This window comes from Danio rerio, chromosome 5 (assembly GCF_052040795.2).
Source record: "Danio rerio strain M-AB ecotype USA chromosome 5, GRCz13ab, whole genome shotgun sequence".
Classification (NCBI taxonomy): domain Eukaryota; kingdom Metazoa; phylum Chordata; class Actinopteri; order Cypriniformes; family Danionidae; genus Danio; species Danio rerio.
Window position 1 is genome coordinate 66,785,721 of NC_141025.1, and position 14,989 is coordinate 66,800,709.

Here is a 14,989-nt window from a genome sequence, read left to right on the forward strand (position 1 = left end):
AATGTTGGGTGACCCATGCAATAATTATTAAACCATAGTAATTGTTTAATCACCACAGCAGTTTACGTCAAACAGATCATACAAATATTGTATAGTTTGAACTGAATGGGTTGTAGTTATTGTTTAAATTCTGTTGTCTTGCAAAGTGTTGAAATGTAATAGTTGGAACTGCTGATGGATATATTGTGAGGTGGGGGGAAATCATTATTTCTGTGCTTTCTCAGGGAAAGGCAGCTTTCGGAAGATTGCATTTAAACATTGTGTAAAAACACAGATTCTTCCATCGTATAATAACTGTCATCGCAATCACTGCACAGGGACTTAAGGGATAACTACAGGACAACACAAACAAACTGAGAATATTTAATATTGATATGTCAAAATCTAAATTGATATTCATAATAAGAAGGCCAGTGGTGTTCACGTTCTAAAATCCTGCATCCGTTCCTGGTAAGAGGGGAAAAGGAAACTATAAGACAAGTGGATGTGATGGGTTTATCTCGAACTTTTTTGGGGGGATAGTTCATTGAAGCTGAAAATTGTCATCATTTACTCACCATTCTCATTCCAAACCTGTTTGAATTCCTTTTTTATTGATCACAAAAGAAGATATTTTACAAAATGTTGGAAACCCACAGCCTTTGACATCCATATTAGAAAAAAAAAAAACACTATGGAAGTCCATAGCTAGCAAGATTTTTTTAGTATATATTCTTTTGTGTTTAACAGATTCTTTGTGAGGTGAACTGTCCCTTTAAGATGTTTACATAATGTTTATGATAATACACACATATGCATTTGTTAAAACAAACTGGTTCAGGAACAGCTCGTTCTAGACGAACATAATTATGTTAGGCTGTAGGTTGTTGTTCTTTTAAAACACAATGGGAAAACGATGCCATATCATGAAATAAGTTTTCTCTAGAGAATCACATTTTCAAAATGTATTTGCTGTATTATAAACCATAACAGGATTTTCACTTGGCTCAACTTCAGGTAGTTGGATACAATGTTGATACAATAGAGCTTGTTTTTAAGTTAATATAATTTCCAGTGTCTGGATAATGCACAGTCAGAATTTAGGAGAATAGTTATTATATTTGTATTTAAAAAGTAAAACACTGATTTTGAGAGCACCTAATATTTTAAACGGAAATTAACTTGATGCTAAATAGGCTATGATATTGATTGACACCTGTAAATATTGTGCCATGTACTGTTAATTTTAAAAATAAAACCCATCTTCATTTGGCATTTCCACTATTCATTGATGCTTGTTATTATTTATATAGATTTACAACAAAGGAGAGTATCATTCTTGAGAGCATTTGATAGGCTGAAAAACTGTGTTGTTTGTGAACTGGTAATAAAAGTGTAGTTTACAGTCAGGCATAGTCACAAAAGCCACTAAACTCCAATCACAGTCAAATTCTTGTGAAATCTTCAAGGAAATGTTATCTTTATCTTGCCACAACTGATTTTAAGTGCCACTTATACAGGTCATGATGTGTCTTATGTATGTCCTCAGCCCCCGCTCAGAAACCAGAGGAAGTCATTAAGAAATACATGGAGGAAGTGCCTGTGGTCCCAGATGAGGTAAAACTGAAGCTCTCACTACGGTTACTTTTATGTGTCATGTTCAAGCCTACATGTTTGAATTTCACAGGTCATATTTCACCACAAATTGAGGGGAAAAAAGCACTTTGCTTGAAAATTATGTATATTTTACAGTCATTTTTAAGAAACAGTCCAAATAAATCTTTACTTTAAACAAAAAACATTTAAAAGACCTCATAACTTACTCACTCTCAAGGCATCCTCTTTGTATATGGCTTTCTTCTGTCAGATGAACACATTTGGAGTAGTTTTACATTTAATCTTCCATCCTTTATAATGGTATTGGTGAGTGTCGGTCCCACTTTATATTATCGCTAATACCTGTGAACTTGCATGGCAACTAGATGTGTAAGTAGTATGTAACTACAGTTTATGTACACACTGATACATAGTATTTACTTGTGTAAGACTGGTGTAATTACACACATAACAACACACTGAAAAGCATGTGTTAGTTCAAATGTGTAACAGGACATTAATAACACAATCTTTGGTAAACTACAACTTTAATGTGAATTACTGATGTGATTCTACAATTTACCTTAAAACAACATAAACATACCGCATTTATATATTTCTATCTACATGTATACTTTTTTCAGAAAGGTTTACTGTTGTTAAACAGTTGCACAAAGGCTTAGATTTATATATGGCAGTAATTTGTGACCATTTTACACTTTATATTGAGTGGACAGTTCCTGAGGATTTACCCTGTAATTACACTGGTATGACAAGCTGAAACCTTCTAATGGAGCGTTAGTTCTTTCATTCTTATTCTAGTACAGTGTTCAGCAGTACATGGTATGCAAACAGGTGTGGTAGTGGGAAAACACCTGCAAGTACATATTGTTTGTTACACAAGGCACTTATGTAATTCTTGTTACAGATGTGTACGTGTTTGTGTTGTTACCAATGTCCAGTTACACATAATATTGTTTGTTGTTACATGGGTGTAGTTACACCAGTATTACACATCTAATTACCATGTAAGTTCACAGGTATAAGTGACAGTATAAAGTGGGACCCAATTTATTTTTTTATTTTATTTTAAAATCATAAACTCGAGTTTCAGTGGCTGCCAAATGCTCCTTCTACACAACTCCTTCTAGACAGCTTGGCTAATCTCGATGTTTAACAAATGATGTAAGACACATTTGTAACAGAAGAGTAAGAGTAATATACTTTAGGGTTGTCACAATACTGGAATTGACGTCTAACTCGACATTACCATGCTGTTAGATGCATTCTTATTGGTGGTTATGAAACCACTTACCACACAGTTTGTTTACCACAGAAGATGACTAACAAGAAAACGAGCTGGCTCGGTGTTACAGTATAAAGTTATACAGTATATAAGGGTTATCACGATACTGGAATTCGGTACCATTAGCGGGAAATGGATTTTTTTAAAGATTTCAGTATCGATTGGTAACGAATTCCAGTACCATGATAACCCTAATATACTGTATAACTTCGTACTGTAACATCAAGCCAGCTAGTTTTCTTGTTAGTCATCTTCTGTGGTAAACAGACTGTGTGGTAAGTGGTTCCAGAACCTCCAATAAGAATGCATCTAACAGCATAGTTATACGTCAGGTCAGAGGTCAGCCAAAAAGTGGTCTAGAATGCGCAATTAAATAAACGAATAAGAAAACGTATGCGCTTGTTGAAGCTTAAAAAAAAGATGCCACTACCCAACACATTTATACAATTTATATATACAATGTATACAATTTAAGGGTGCTTTCACACCGGTGAATCGATTCAGTTGTTCCGAAACAGAGATTACAATTGTCGCTTGGATCGAATTGGTTTCTCACTGCAATCGAACCGCTCCAGGGTTCGTTTCAATCGAGCCGAGACCACCTCATTCAAGCGATCTTGGAGCGATTACTTTGGCGTAGAACAGAGCGCGATTGCCCAGTTCACATATGCCACACGAACCGCGCTAAATGGGCAAACGAGACACGTTCCAAAACAAAAGTGTAGGTGTGAAAGCACCCTAAAACTACTCCGACTGCATTCATCTGATAGAAGAAAGTCATAAACGCCAAAGTTGGCTTGTGGGTAAGTAAATTCTGAGGTGATTTTAATTTTTGGGGTCAATTGTTTCTTTTAGGTCATTAAAAAAGACTCTGATTTCATGACCTATGCATATTTGACATTCACCCATATGTTTAAAGTTCTTTTAGACACATTAGCCCTGCTCCTGTGCAGTGCCTGACATCTGGCTGTGTGCTTTCAGGACTGTATTATCTGTATGGAGCGGCTGTCCTGTCCATCTGGTTATGAGGTCCCAGCTGAGTGCTCTCAGTCTCTTCAGCCCAGCACTGTGGGCAAGCTCACCAAATGTGCTCACACCTTCCACATGCTCTGTATGCTGGCCATGTACAACAATGGAACCAAGGTATGCAGTACATTACTAACACTTCTTGCTATCACGTAATCAGATAAATTATTTTAGTTGTGTACAGTTATTGGTTGCTTGTTACTCATATAGTTTTAAATGGGGAAAAGTGTAATGGGTAATATGGGGAATGAAGCGTCACTTTCAAGTGCAGGAGCCAATCATCGATCGAGATAGACTGACAATTCTCTTGGGGAGGGGCTCAAATTAGATTAGCAAAGTTTCTGTAATTCTAACTTATAGAAATCAAACTAAAGAGACAGTTGTTGTTTAATTTTACTGGTGATTTCTAATTTAAAATTTAATCGTAAGCTTGGCAAGTAATTTTATAGAATTTGATGTTTCTTTGTTCAGACAGAATACCCGAGCATACTGCCCAAGAAGCGTTCCAAAGTTGGCCGCCAAGTGAAATGACTTGCCCTGGTTGTGTTTTATTTTGATGGTCCTCAACGTGTATCCTATTGACTTAAAGTCTCTTTAAGGCAAGTCATTTCACTCGGTGGCCATGTTTGATACATTTGTCAAGCTTACAAATAAACTTCATGTTTGGAAGCACTAGTGACATTTTATAACAACAGGATCTCAAATTTCATTTCTCACTTAATATCTTGTTAGAATCATGCCAATAAACAGTTATATTTCAGGATTTCAAGCTTGCGCGCATTTCCACTCGAATAGAACGAGATCACGACACCAACCTCCTTTATGGCGGTTTCTAGAAGACGCGATAATCCTGTCAATTAAACAATAGAACTACCATAAGAGTCAATAACTTGCCTGTAACATTCAATTCAATTCAATTCAGCTTTATTTGTATAGCGCTTTTACAATGTAGATTGTGTCAAAGCAGCTTCACATAAACATGTTATCATCCTCTGAATTTTGCTGCGTTTGATTGCGCTGATTTTCTGAATTAATTTCCAGCGTATTCCTGACGGCAGATCTTTCACCAAAATGACAGCATCATCTTTGTTTACAAGTTTGTGGGCGTTTAAGAGTTTGTCACAATGTGATTTGCGTTTAAATGGCTGAAGTGGGAATTCAGAGGTCACACTGGACAAACTGTACCTCAACGTTTGTTTAATACAAATTACAAAACAAGAGAGTATTTGTTTTCAAGTGTAGTTTGTTTGTTTAAGAAGAGAGATTTCAAGCTTTATGTAGGTGGATGTTTGTGAAGCAAGTATTTGCTAGATTCTAGCATGTTTGTCGACCCTACTTGATTCATAGCAATTGAACAGCAGAAACTGTCGTGAAAACACACCTGGACTCAGCCCTTCCCCGGATCATCATCAGTCTATACCAATCGATCATTGGCTCTTTTACTAGAAGGCGGGGCTTCCTTTGATAATGGATTTATTTCCTTATTTCAATGGATTTGAAATAAAAAATGACGAAATCTTGGTTTTACATTAAGTATTCTTTTAAGATTATTCCAATGAGGCGTGAATTTATTTTGAAAAAAGTTTATTACCCTAAATAATTATTTGATTAAAATACAGTAAAACAGGAATATTGTGAAGTATCACTATAATTTAAAATTATTGTTCTTTATTTAAATGTAAGTGTAGTTTCTGTTATGTTGAAATTAAAATTTCAGCCTTTATTCAAGTGTCAAATCATTCTTCACTCTAATATTAGGATTTGCTTGGAAACAAGTGCTGCTTAATATTTTAGAGGAAAACATTTCATTGTTTTTCTGTCTTGTAATATTCACGATCACTTTCAATCAATTTACTATATCCATTCTTCTTAAATACAAGTACATTTTATTTTTATGTTATTGTCCTCAAACATTTGAAAATGCATCTCTTACTGGATTTTCTTCAACAGAGGCAAAATAAATCCTTAAAATACTTTAATATTTTCTAGCTATGCACCAAGGTTAAAATTCTGGGCTGAAACCTAAAGTTCAGGATGCACTTGGAGAAAAATCAAAACTGATGAAAAGGGCTCTTTTTTTTTGTTATGCAATTTTTTAATATTGCAAATTGCTAATTGCACATCTCCTCACATAAGATCCTAATATAGCAATCATTTCATTAAGTGGTCTAAATATATTTCTATATTGTGTGGAAATGTCCATCCAATCAAAATGGTTCGGCCCAAACATTATGATAATCTTTCCAACCCTCCTGTCAAAATATTTATTTAGAAATTTGTAATAAAATCTACTATATATATATATATTAATATATTTAAAATATAAAATCCATAGTATCACCCAGCCACAGAATTCACTGATATTTAAACTGATGTAATGTATACACGAAAATAATAATTACACAATAAATCTTAATAATCCAAAAAAATATATATATAAAAATAGAGCAAAACCCTGGTTAACAGAACTGAAACAGGAAGTTCTGTGCATCTCTAATATTTTCACATGATCTATTTCTTCTACAGCCATGAATTGTTCTCATTTTCTCCAATTTGTCACATGTTGTCACTATATAGGATGGGAGTTTGCAGTGTCCCTCATGTAAGACAATCTACGGTGAGAAGACAGGCACTCAACCAAAGGGCAAGATGGAGATCTACAGTATTCCTCAGTCTTTGCCTGGACACCCAGACTGCGGCACGATACAAATCATTTACAACATCCCGCCAGGAATACAGGTCTGACTCTGCAAGCTGATGTAATAATGTATTTACTAGTTCTGTCAATGGATTAAAAAAAGTAACTAATTAATCGCACACCCGAAATTACTGAAACTGTCCATCTAAAAGTCCCTCCTTGGTCTTATTCATATTTATTTGCACATTGAACACACGTCGGCCACAACAGAAAAAAAACTACTACCAGGTTAATTGCGAAACACGTTAAATATTTCAAATTTAATCACGTGTTAACGTGCTATTTTGGACAGCACTAGGATTTACACCATGATTCAAGTGCATTCCTGAAGGACTCATAATATTGCTAAAAGAAACAGTATTTGATGTGGCAATGTGTTTGTGTGGTTAATATTTTAAAAAACTTAACGTCAAATTCAAATACCGTACCATACCATACATTATAGTTGCTCACAGCAATTTTTTAAAAGTTCATTGTTCTGAAAAGATTGGCCAGCCATCCAGTGCATTGTAATTGGCTGAAAATCTCAAGCATGTGTTGGAAATTTTGCTTGCTTCAGGTGGCAATGGCAATAATACTACAGTGAGAATGAATGTTACACACACTGAGTGACGTAATTTAGGAAAGTGTGAAATCTCAACTTTTAATTTTTACGTATGATGCATGACATAAGATTAGGCATGGGTACCAAAACTCGGTACTTTATCGGTACCGGTGCTAAATTATAAAAAACAGAAGTATCGATAAGCTCTGGCGTTAACGCTTCTGCTATCAGTACTCAAGAATTATTGCATACAATTGCGTTACATGCAGTAGCATAATTTAACTGACCAACCTTTTCTAATTTGCAATATTTGATATTCGTCAGCACAGTTGGCAATTGTTCACGTGACAAATGTTTGTATTGTTCCACCCGATTGACCCTTCGCTAAGTCACACCCGAAAACCACCACATACCAATCGTAGGCTTAGCAACTGTAGCTACGCGCAGGAGGTCTGTCAAGCTTTCAAGCGAGGTAAACAAGCCGAAGTGTTGTGCATATGGATTGTGCAAATCTGATACCCGGTATCCTAAAAGTTTTGATGGGGTGGTGAGTTTTTTTTTTTCTTTCCGTTTTTAAAACCTAAAACCCAAGGGGAGAAGTACCAGCGTGGATCGAGCTCTGTGAGGGGCGCTAAAAGAGCGGGGTTAAGTTGGTTTTGTTTTCGATATTCCTGACACATTCAGTGACATAAGGCAATAACTCACACACCTCTTAATGTAAAAAGATCTAAACTGTGTTTCTTACAAAAATAATAAATACAATAATAAATAAATAATAAATACAAAGCAGGGGTCCGTTCTTCGTAAGTGGATTACTCAGTTAGCTGGATTTGGATATTGACGATTTGACAAAATCCAGGATCATTTCGTTCTTCAAAGCTGATCCGAGAGTTGTTGTCATGGCAACAGTTCTGCTAGGTCAAACCTTATCGGGAGCAGGTTCAATTCATATAAACAGGATTAGATCGGCTCAGTTTAAGCAAAGATAATACAGAAAGTATGTTCCGAATTCTGATATTTTCTTACAGTAGTAGTTATATACACTTGGGAAAATGGTACATATTTTTTAACTATATATATAAAGTTATAGTCATTAATAAAATAAATTAAGTTATACATTTTAATAAAACATATGCAATCTGCACCCTCGAAATGAAAGTACAAAGACTGCCACCTGGTGCAAAGAGAAAACTTATTGATATGAACTTTTTAGATCGCTTTAGTACAAATTGTGTATGATAGAAATGCACAATATGTGACTTTTTTTAAAGCAATAATACATTTCAGCAATCATAAACATGTTTTGATAGTTAATATGCCAGTGATTTGATGCTTCACAAAAGTTGCAGACGCCTTTACCAATATGAAAACGCTTTTGTAAACAACCAGTTATTCTTTACACCGATTAAAAAACGGCTACAGTAATAAAGAAAATATTTTCTAAATGTAGAACTAAATACATTGATTTGCATTGAAATACATGATGAATACACTTGACACATGAAAGTGGAAAGCCTGCAGCTCACAACAAATGTGGAAAGTTCTTGCGTGACATATTTAACAAGCCGTTTACTGCTAATTTGATGTAATTTTGCTCACATGGATAATTGAATATTAATCAGATAATGTCATTACGCTGCTGTGCCGTCAGCCAATCGTTGCATTGCTGATCATGATTTCGAGGATCGATAGATTTGTCCTTCACAACACACGCAGCGATCTCAGATCAGTTTATCCAGACATTCTAATCTGATTCGTGAACTCGTTTGAAGAACCAAATTAGACAGAGATCAGTTATCAAGATTAAAAGATCCGGGATCTGCCAAATAATCTTAGATCATTTAAGCGAGGTACGAAGAACGGACCCCTGGTTATGTTTTCCAGCTGTCTTTTACTTTTTTTTCACTCAATATCCTGAGCACTGCTCCGTTTAAGAGCCCTCGCAATAGTAGTCATACTAATAGCAATCATATTTCCATCCGTTTTAAGCTACGAATATTTGAAATTACATATCAACAGAACAAAACAGAGATGTGATCACAAACTGAGCACTTATGCTCAATATACTTCACCCGCAGCTGTTTTTCAGTCATTTATATCCCTCATGTCCATGTCAGAGCTACAATTCACCGATGTTTTCGTCCGTCTTTTAGAGATTTAGTCATTGGTGACAATGATATAGCAGGTTAGTGTCTACTTTTATATTTGGTGTCAGATTAAGATTTGCTGGTAGGGAAAATCTATTTGTTAATTTCTGCTATTTAGACTTTTATTTGCAATTCAATTTATTTATTTATTTCTCTTAACTGCAAATTAGAATAGAAACTGTATAAAGAGCACACAAACACACTGACAGTTATAGGTACTGTACATTGTTATGGGTAAATATTCAGCACAAATTCATCAATTTCATTTTCTGGCTGTTCTTTCTATGAATAAATAAGGAAGCACTGTCCATGAGTGTGTCCTTGTCGGTTAGTAATGCTATATTTCATTGCACAACAATAATCTATCAGGCTTTTTGGCTAAAAAGAGAAATCATGGTTTAATTTGTTATTATTAGATTATTTTTAAATTTCACCTCTCCTGCTGTGCATGAGCTCAGCTGTTGAAAGGTCAGTGTATGAGACTGCTAGGCTAACCTAGCATCAATTTTGATTAAATTATTTTCTAATCGGTTGCCTATTATGGGGTGCATATACTCCTGTAATGCATACTGCAGTCCTTTTTTTTCTGGCTTTCTTGGATATCTCACCTGTTCGCCAAAAATGACTAATTATATCCCTGGGAATGTCTGACAAAAGCATATACATATTGTTAAAGTTGTGCCTGACATGAAAGGTTGACAGGCGTAGCAACAGTAACTAAAGAGTGCAGGGCTTAGCGAAATTAATAGCACTACGGCAAGCACATCAAGTATTAAAAAAAGCCTTAATTTGTTTGTTTGTTTGTTTGTTTGTTTTACAAAAAGTACTGATAAAAGAACCGTTAAAGTACCAAACTGATAAGTCATTTTGATAAAAGTAGTAGTAACGTTAAAACCTTAACACACCCATCTATGACCTTCTGGGTATTTAGAATGGGAATTTGTAACCCTAACCCAATTCATTCTGAGTATTTAAGACACAGGAGGCTGATTCCCTTTAAAATCTATTAATTTATTGTATCATAAATGCACTCATCAGCTATAAACTGTAACCACTCACACTACAAATAAAGATTAAAGTCATAAATGGAAATGTTTTTTAACTGCAGCTCAGTGATATTCTGTCACTTACCGATGATCTTGTTCATTTATTTGATCTGCATTCTCTGCATCTGTACTCGCTCCTCTAGTTCCACTTTAGCACTGGAGACATAATATTATGAAATGAATATTTTAGGCTTCTCAGACACACAAAAAGCATTCATAAAGGTATCCACATGATGAGTGTTTATAAGATGTTTTTCAAAAGATATTATAATAAAGCAGTCTGCTTTTTTTGTGGAGATTTGTATTGGTTTAAATTGGCGAAATGCAACTCGCTGTGACGTAGATTCAAAATCTCTAGACATGTCTCACAGGAACCACTTACCGCACATTATGTTTAACATAGTCAAGTTATATGTCTAGTCAGAAATATAAACAAGCTATCTAGAATGTGCATTTGCTGGAAATCTTTGATGTAAGTATATCATTTAAAAACTATATATGTATTAAAAAAAAACACTTATCTGCTAATACATTCAGTAACCCCCTAGCAATGAGTCAATCTTACAATGGATTTATGCTCTTTTACAATGGAAGAACCAGGAAAAAATGTTAAACTGCTCAGAATGAGTTTGTCTGGCAGCAGACAGTCATAACAGGGTGTCTACCAGGTCTTAAAAAAGTGTTAATAGTTGATTAAACTGTTTAGAGAAATTTAAGGCCTTTAAAAAAATCTTGAATGGTGTTTTAGAAGGTATTACATGTTGTATTTGTAAATTTTTAATTATACAATGTGTAGTTATATGCCATTTAACGAATTTGCCAAATGTTAGGATTCTGTTTAGCTTATGAAGTTGATGATAAAGTTGTGCTAGATTTGGTGGACACGCTGCCTAGCTTACAGCGGTAACCAAAGAAACATCATTATTCATGCTGTTGTTTAGTCACCACCTACTGGTTGTTAATCAGTTTGTCTATGTTTTAGTTTTGTGCACCTTTGAGTAGCATAATTTTACAAAAGCTGATTGTTTTTACTCATTATTATGTTTGGTTGATCCTATCCATTTTACATGACTAACCACCCACACTAATTCAATTCAATTCAATTCAGCTTTATTTGTATAGCGCTTTTACAATGTAGATTGTGTCAAAGCAGCTTCACATAAATGGTCATAGTAACTGGAACAGTGTGGTTCAGGTTTTAGTGTTTACGTTCAGTTCAGTTCAGTTTAGCTCAGTTCAGTGTGATTTAATTAATGTATGTTGAATCTTTCTGTGGATCATGCTGAAAGTGCAATGGTTGCCTCTAATTTTAAATCACTTCATATAGTTCAGCCTGTGATAAAGCAGATACAAACTTTATAGTCAAGCACATTTTTTTATATGTTTCTGATTTCTTACATTCTACATTCTTAAATATTTTTATAAAAAAGCACAAATTGGTTTAGGGGTCAGCTAATAAGCTAGTAAACTTGCAGTTGGTCAAGAAAAATCATATTAATACATTTAAAGACCTCATCTTAGCCAATGCCAACTCTCTGATTACTGTATATTGCATGTGATTTGGGTAGTTTTCATTTTTATGGGGACTTCCCCTTTAAGAATATCTCCTTAGATTTGAAACTTTAGACTGAGGCTTCACAGATCTCATATATGTATGAACATCTTTAACAATAACCTTTTTAGAAAGGTGTGTAAACAAGCTGAAAGAAGTGCTAGAGGTCGATATGAACCAGCCAAATGTTTTCATCCAGCAGGCTGACTTGAGTGTTTGTTGTAGTCATAACCGACTCATTCCAGTCTGTGAAAAATGCTTTTGTCCTTGCCTTGGCTGCTTTTAGTGCTCATCATCTTAATGCACTTTTTGACTGCAGGGTCCTGAACACCCAAACCCGGGACAGCCGTACACATGCAGAGGATTCCCTCGCTTCTGTTTCCTTCCCGACAATGACAAAGGCAGAAAGGTAATGGAGGGAATTGACCCACTTCAAATCAAGATTCATGCTATGCTTGTTTGTCACAATATTGAATCACTAGCCACTTTCACACATTAAACCTGTTCAATTACCGTTCAGTTCTCGAATCAACACTTCCAATGCCGTGCCTTGCTCAAACAAGCAATTGTTTTCTGTGCTACCATTCACACACAGACACCAAAATGCCATTAAATGCCATTGAAAAGTACAGCAGGGTAATCAACTAGGTTCATTATAGAGCCGTGGATGGGAATATTTAGTGCTCATAATTTTGTTGCAGCTTAAAATTTTGATATATATGTAATGGAGGGCATTTAGCGAAGTGCTATGCAGGTAACCCTCACTCCCCTCGTAGATATATACACTAGATAATGCATTTGGACTGCTCTCAGGACAAAAGTCATTTTTGTATGTCACAAACTTTTGTGCTGAACAAGTGACGTTACTGTTTGTGAAGTAACATTATTGATGATAATACCTACATGCACTGACCATAAGGCAAAGTTGCACCAACTTGCACTGAATTTTAGGCTTATCCTAGTTCTTTTGTTCAATAAAATCAGCAAATAAAGTGAATAAAATAAGACAACATGACAATAATGCCAGAAACTGGTATTATTGCCGGCTAAATAAAGTAATGGCTACTCATAGATGTATGTATAAATGTCTATATATCTTTGACTCTGGATGGCCTGTCCTCTACTGCACTTTGATCCCACATTCATTTCAATGGAGCACTACTCTGTACTAAGATGACCTCTAAAGGTGCTCTAGCGACAGACGCTAGAGGCCATGGTCTTTGGCATCTTTGTTAGAGCAACAAACGGCCATGCAAAGAATTGCTGGTTTGATCACAGCTCAGAGCGGGTTGGATGCAGTAGGACTGGTGGGTTACACTTGGGGGCTTGTCCGGAATGGGAGTGAGGTTTAGCGGGGTTAGTGTAAAATAGGCCAGCCAGCGAAGTGTTGTGCAGGTAAACCTCATTCCTCTGACCTCTAAAGATGCTCTAGCGTCAGACGCATAAGGCCATGGTCTTTTCTGCATCTTTGTTAGAGCAACCGACTCCCATGCAAAGAATTGTTGTTTTGATCCCAGCTCAGAGCGGGTGCAGTAGAACCGGTGGGTTTCATATATATTTTAATTTAAAGATGCAGCTTAATTTGAAAATTTCACCTGTAAAAAGTTTCATTGTCCACTGTCAATAGTGTGACTAATAATATATGATGCGCAAAGGAAACCAATCAGTTTTCAGTTGTACGCTGTGAGGATGGAAAAAAAAAATGTAATAAAAGGGTCACACTTTACAATAAGGTTCATTAGTTAATGTTAAGTAATGCATTTACTAACATGAACAAACATTGAACAATACATTTACTACAGTATTTATTCATGTTAATAAACGTTAGTTAATGAAAATACAGTAGTTCATTGTTAGTTCATGTTAACTCATGGTGCATTAACTAATGTTAACAAGCATGGACTTGAATGTTAATAATAATGCATAAGCAAATGTTTAATTATGATTAATAAATGCTGTACATGTGTTGTTCATAATTAGTTTATGTTAGTAAATGCATTAACTTATGAACCTTATTGTAAAGTGTTACCAATAAAAGACATTTCTAGGTATTTAAATTTATGATCAATTAAATTTTTGTATTGATTTAGGCACACACATGTATGTATGTATGTATGTATGCATGTACGTACAGTAAGTATGTATATATGTATGTATGTATGTATGTATTTGTATGTATGTATGTATGTATGTATGCATGTACGTACAGTAAGTATGTATATATGTATGTATGTATGTATTTGTATGTATGTATGTATGTATGTATGTATGTATGTATGTATGTATGTATGTATGTATGTATGTATGCATGTACGTACAGTAAGTATGTATATATGTATGTATGTATGTATTTGTATGTATGTATGTATGTATGTATGTATGCATGTATGTATGTATGCATGTACATACAGTAAGTATGTATATATGTATGTATGTATTTGTATGTATGTATGTATGTATGTATGTATGTATGTATGTATGCATGCATGTACGTACAGTAAGTATGTATGTATGTATGTATGTATGTATGTATGTATGTATGTATGCATGTACGTACAGTAAGTATGTATATATGTATGTATGTATTTGTATGTATGTATGTATGTATGTATGTATGTATGCATGTACGTACAGTAAGTATGTATATATGTATGTATGTATGTATTTGTATGTATGTATGTATGTATGTATGTATGCATGTACGTACAGTAAGTATGTATATATGTATGTATGTATGTATGTATGTATGTATGTATGTATGTATGTATGTATGTATGTATGTATGTATGCATATACGTACAGTAAGTATGTATGTATGTATGTATGTATGTATGTATGTATGTATTTGTATGTATGTATGTATGTATGTATGCATATACGTACAGTAAGTATGTATGTATGTATGTATGTATGTATGTATGTATGTATTTGTATGTATGTATACACACACACACACACACACACACACATATATATATATATTATTTTACATTTTTTTGCATGTAACTGATATCCCTTTATCTATATTTCATTGAATGTCGACATATTTAAGGTTCAGAGGTTTATACAGACCTGAAATTTATAGATATATTGGT

At 34.6% G+C, this 14,989-nt stretch overlaps 1 protein-coding gene across 1 annotated transcript in view; it reads left to right on the forward strand.

The window, feature by feature from the left end:
- Positions 1–14,989, forward strand: part of dtx2 (deltex 2, E3 ubiquitin ligase) — a gene marked incomplete in the record, with an annotated part of 61,013 nt that overhangs the window by 24,018 nt on the left and 22,006 nt on the right. The window contains 4 exon segments of the mRNA NM_001127307.3: positions 1,529–1,596; positions 3,863–4,024; positions 6,485–6,646; positions 12,214–12,303. Of these exon segments, the coding sequence (NP_001120779.3) occupies positions 1,529–1,596; positions 3,863–4,024; positions 6,485–6,646; positions 12,214–12,303 (482 nt within the window).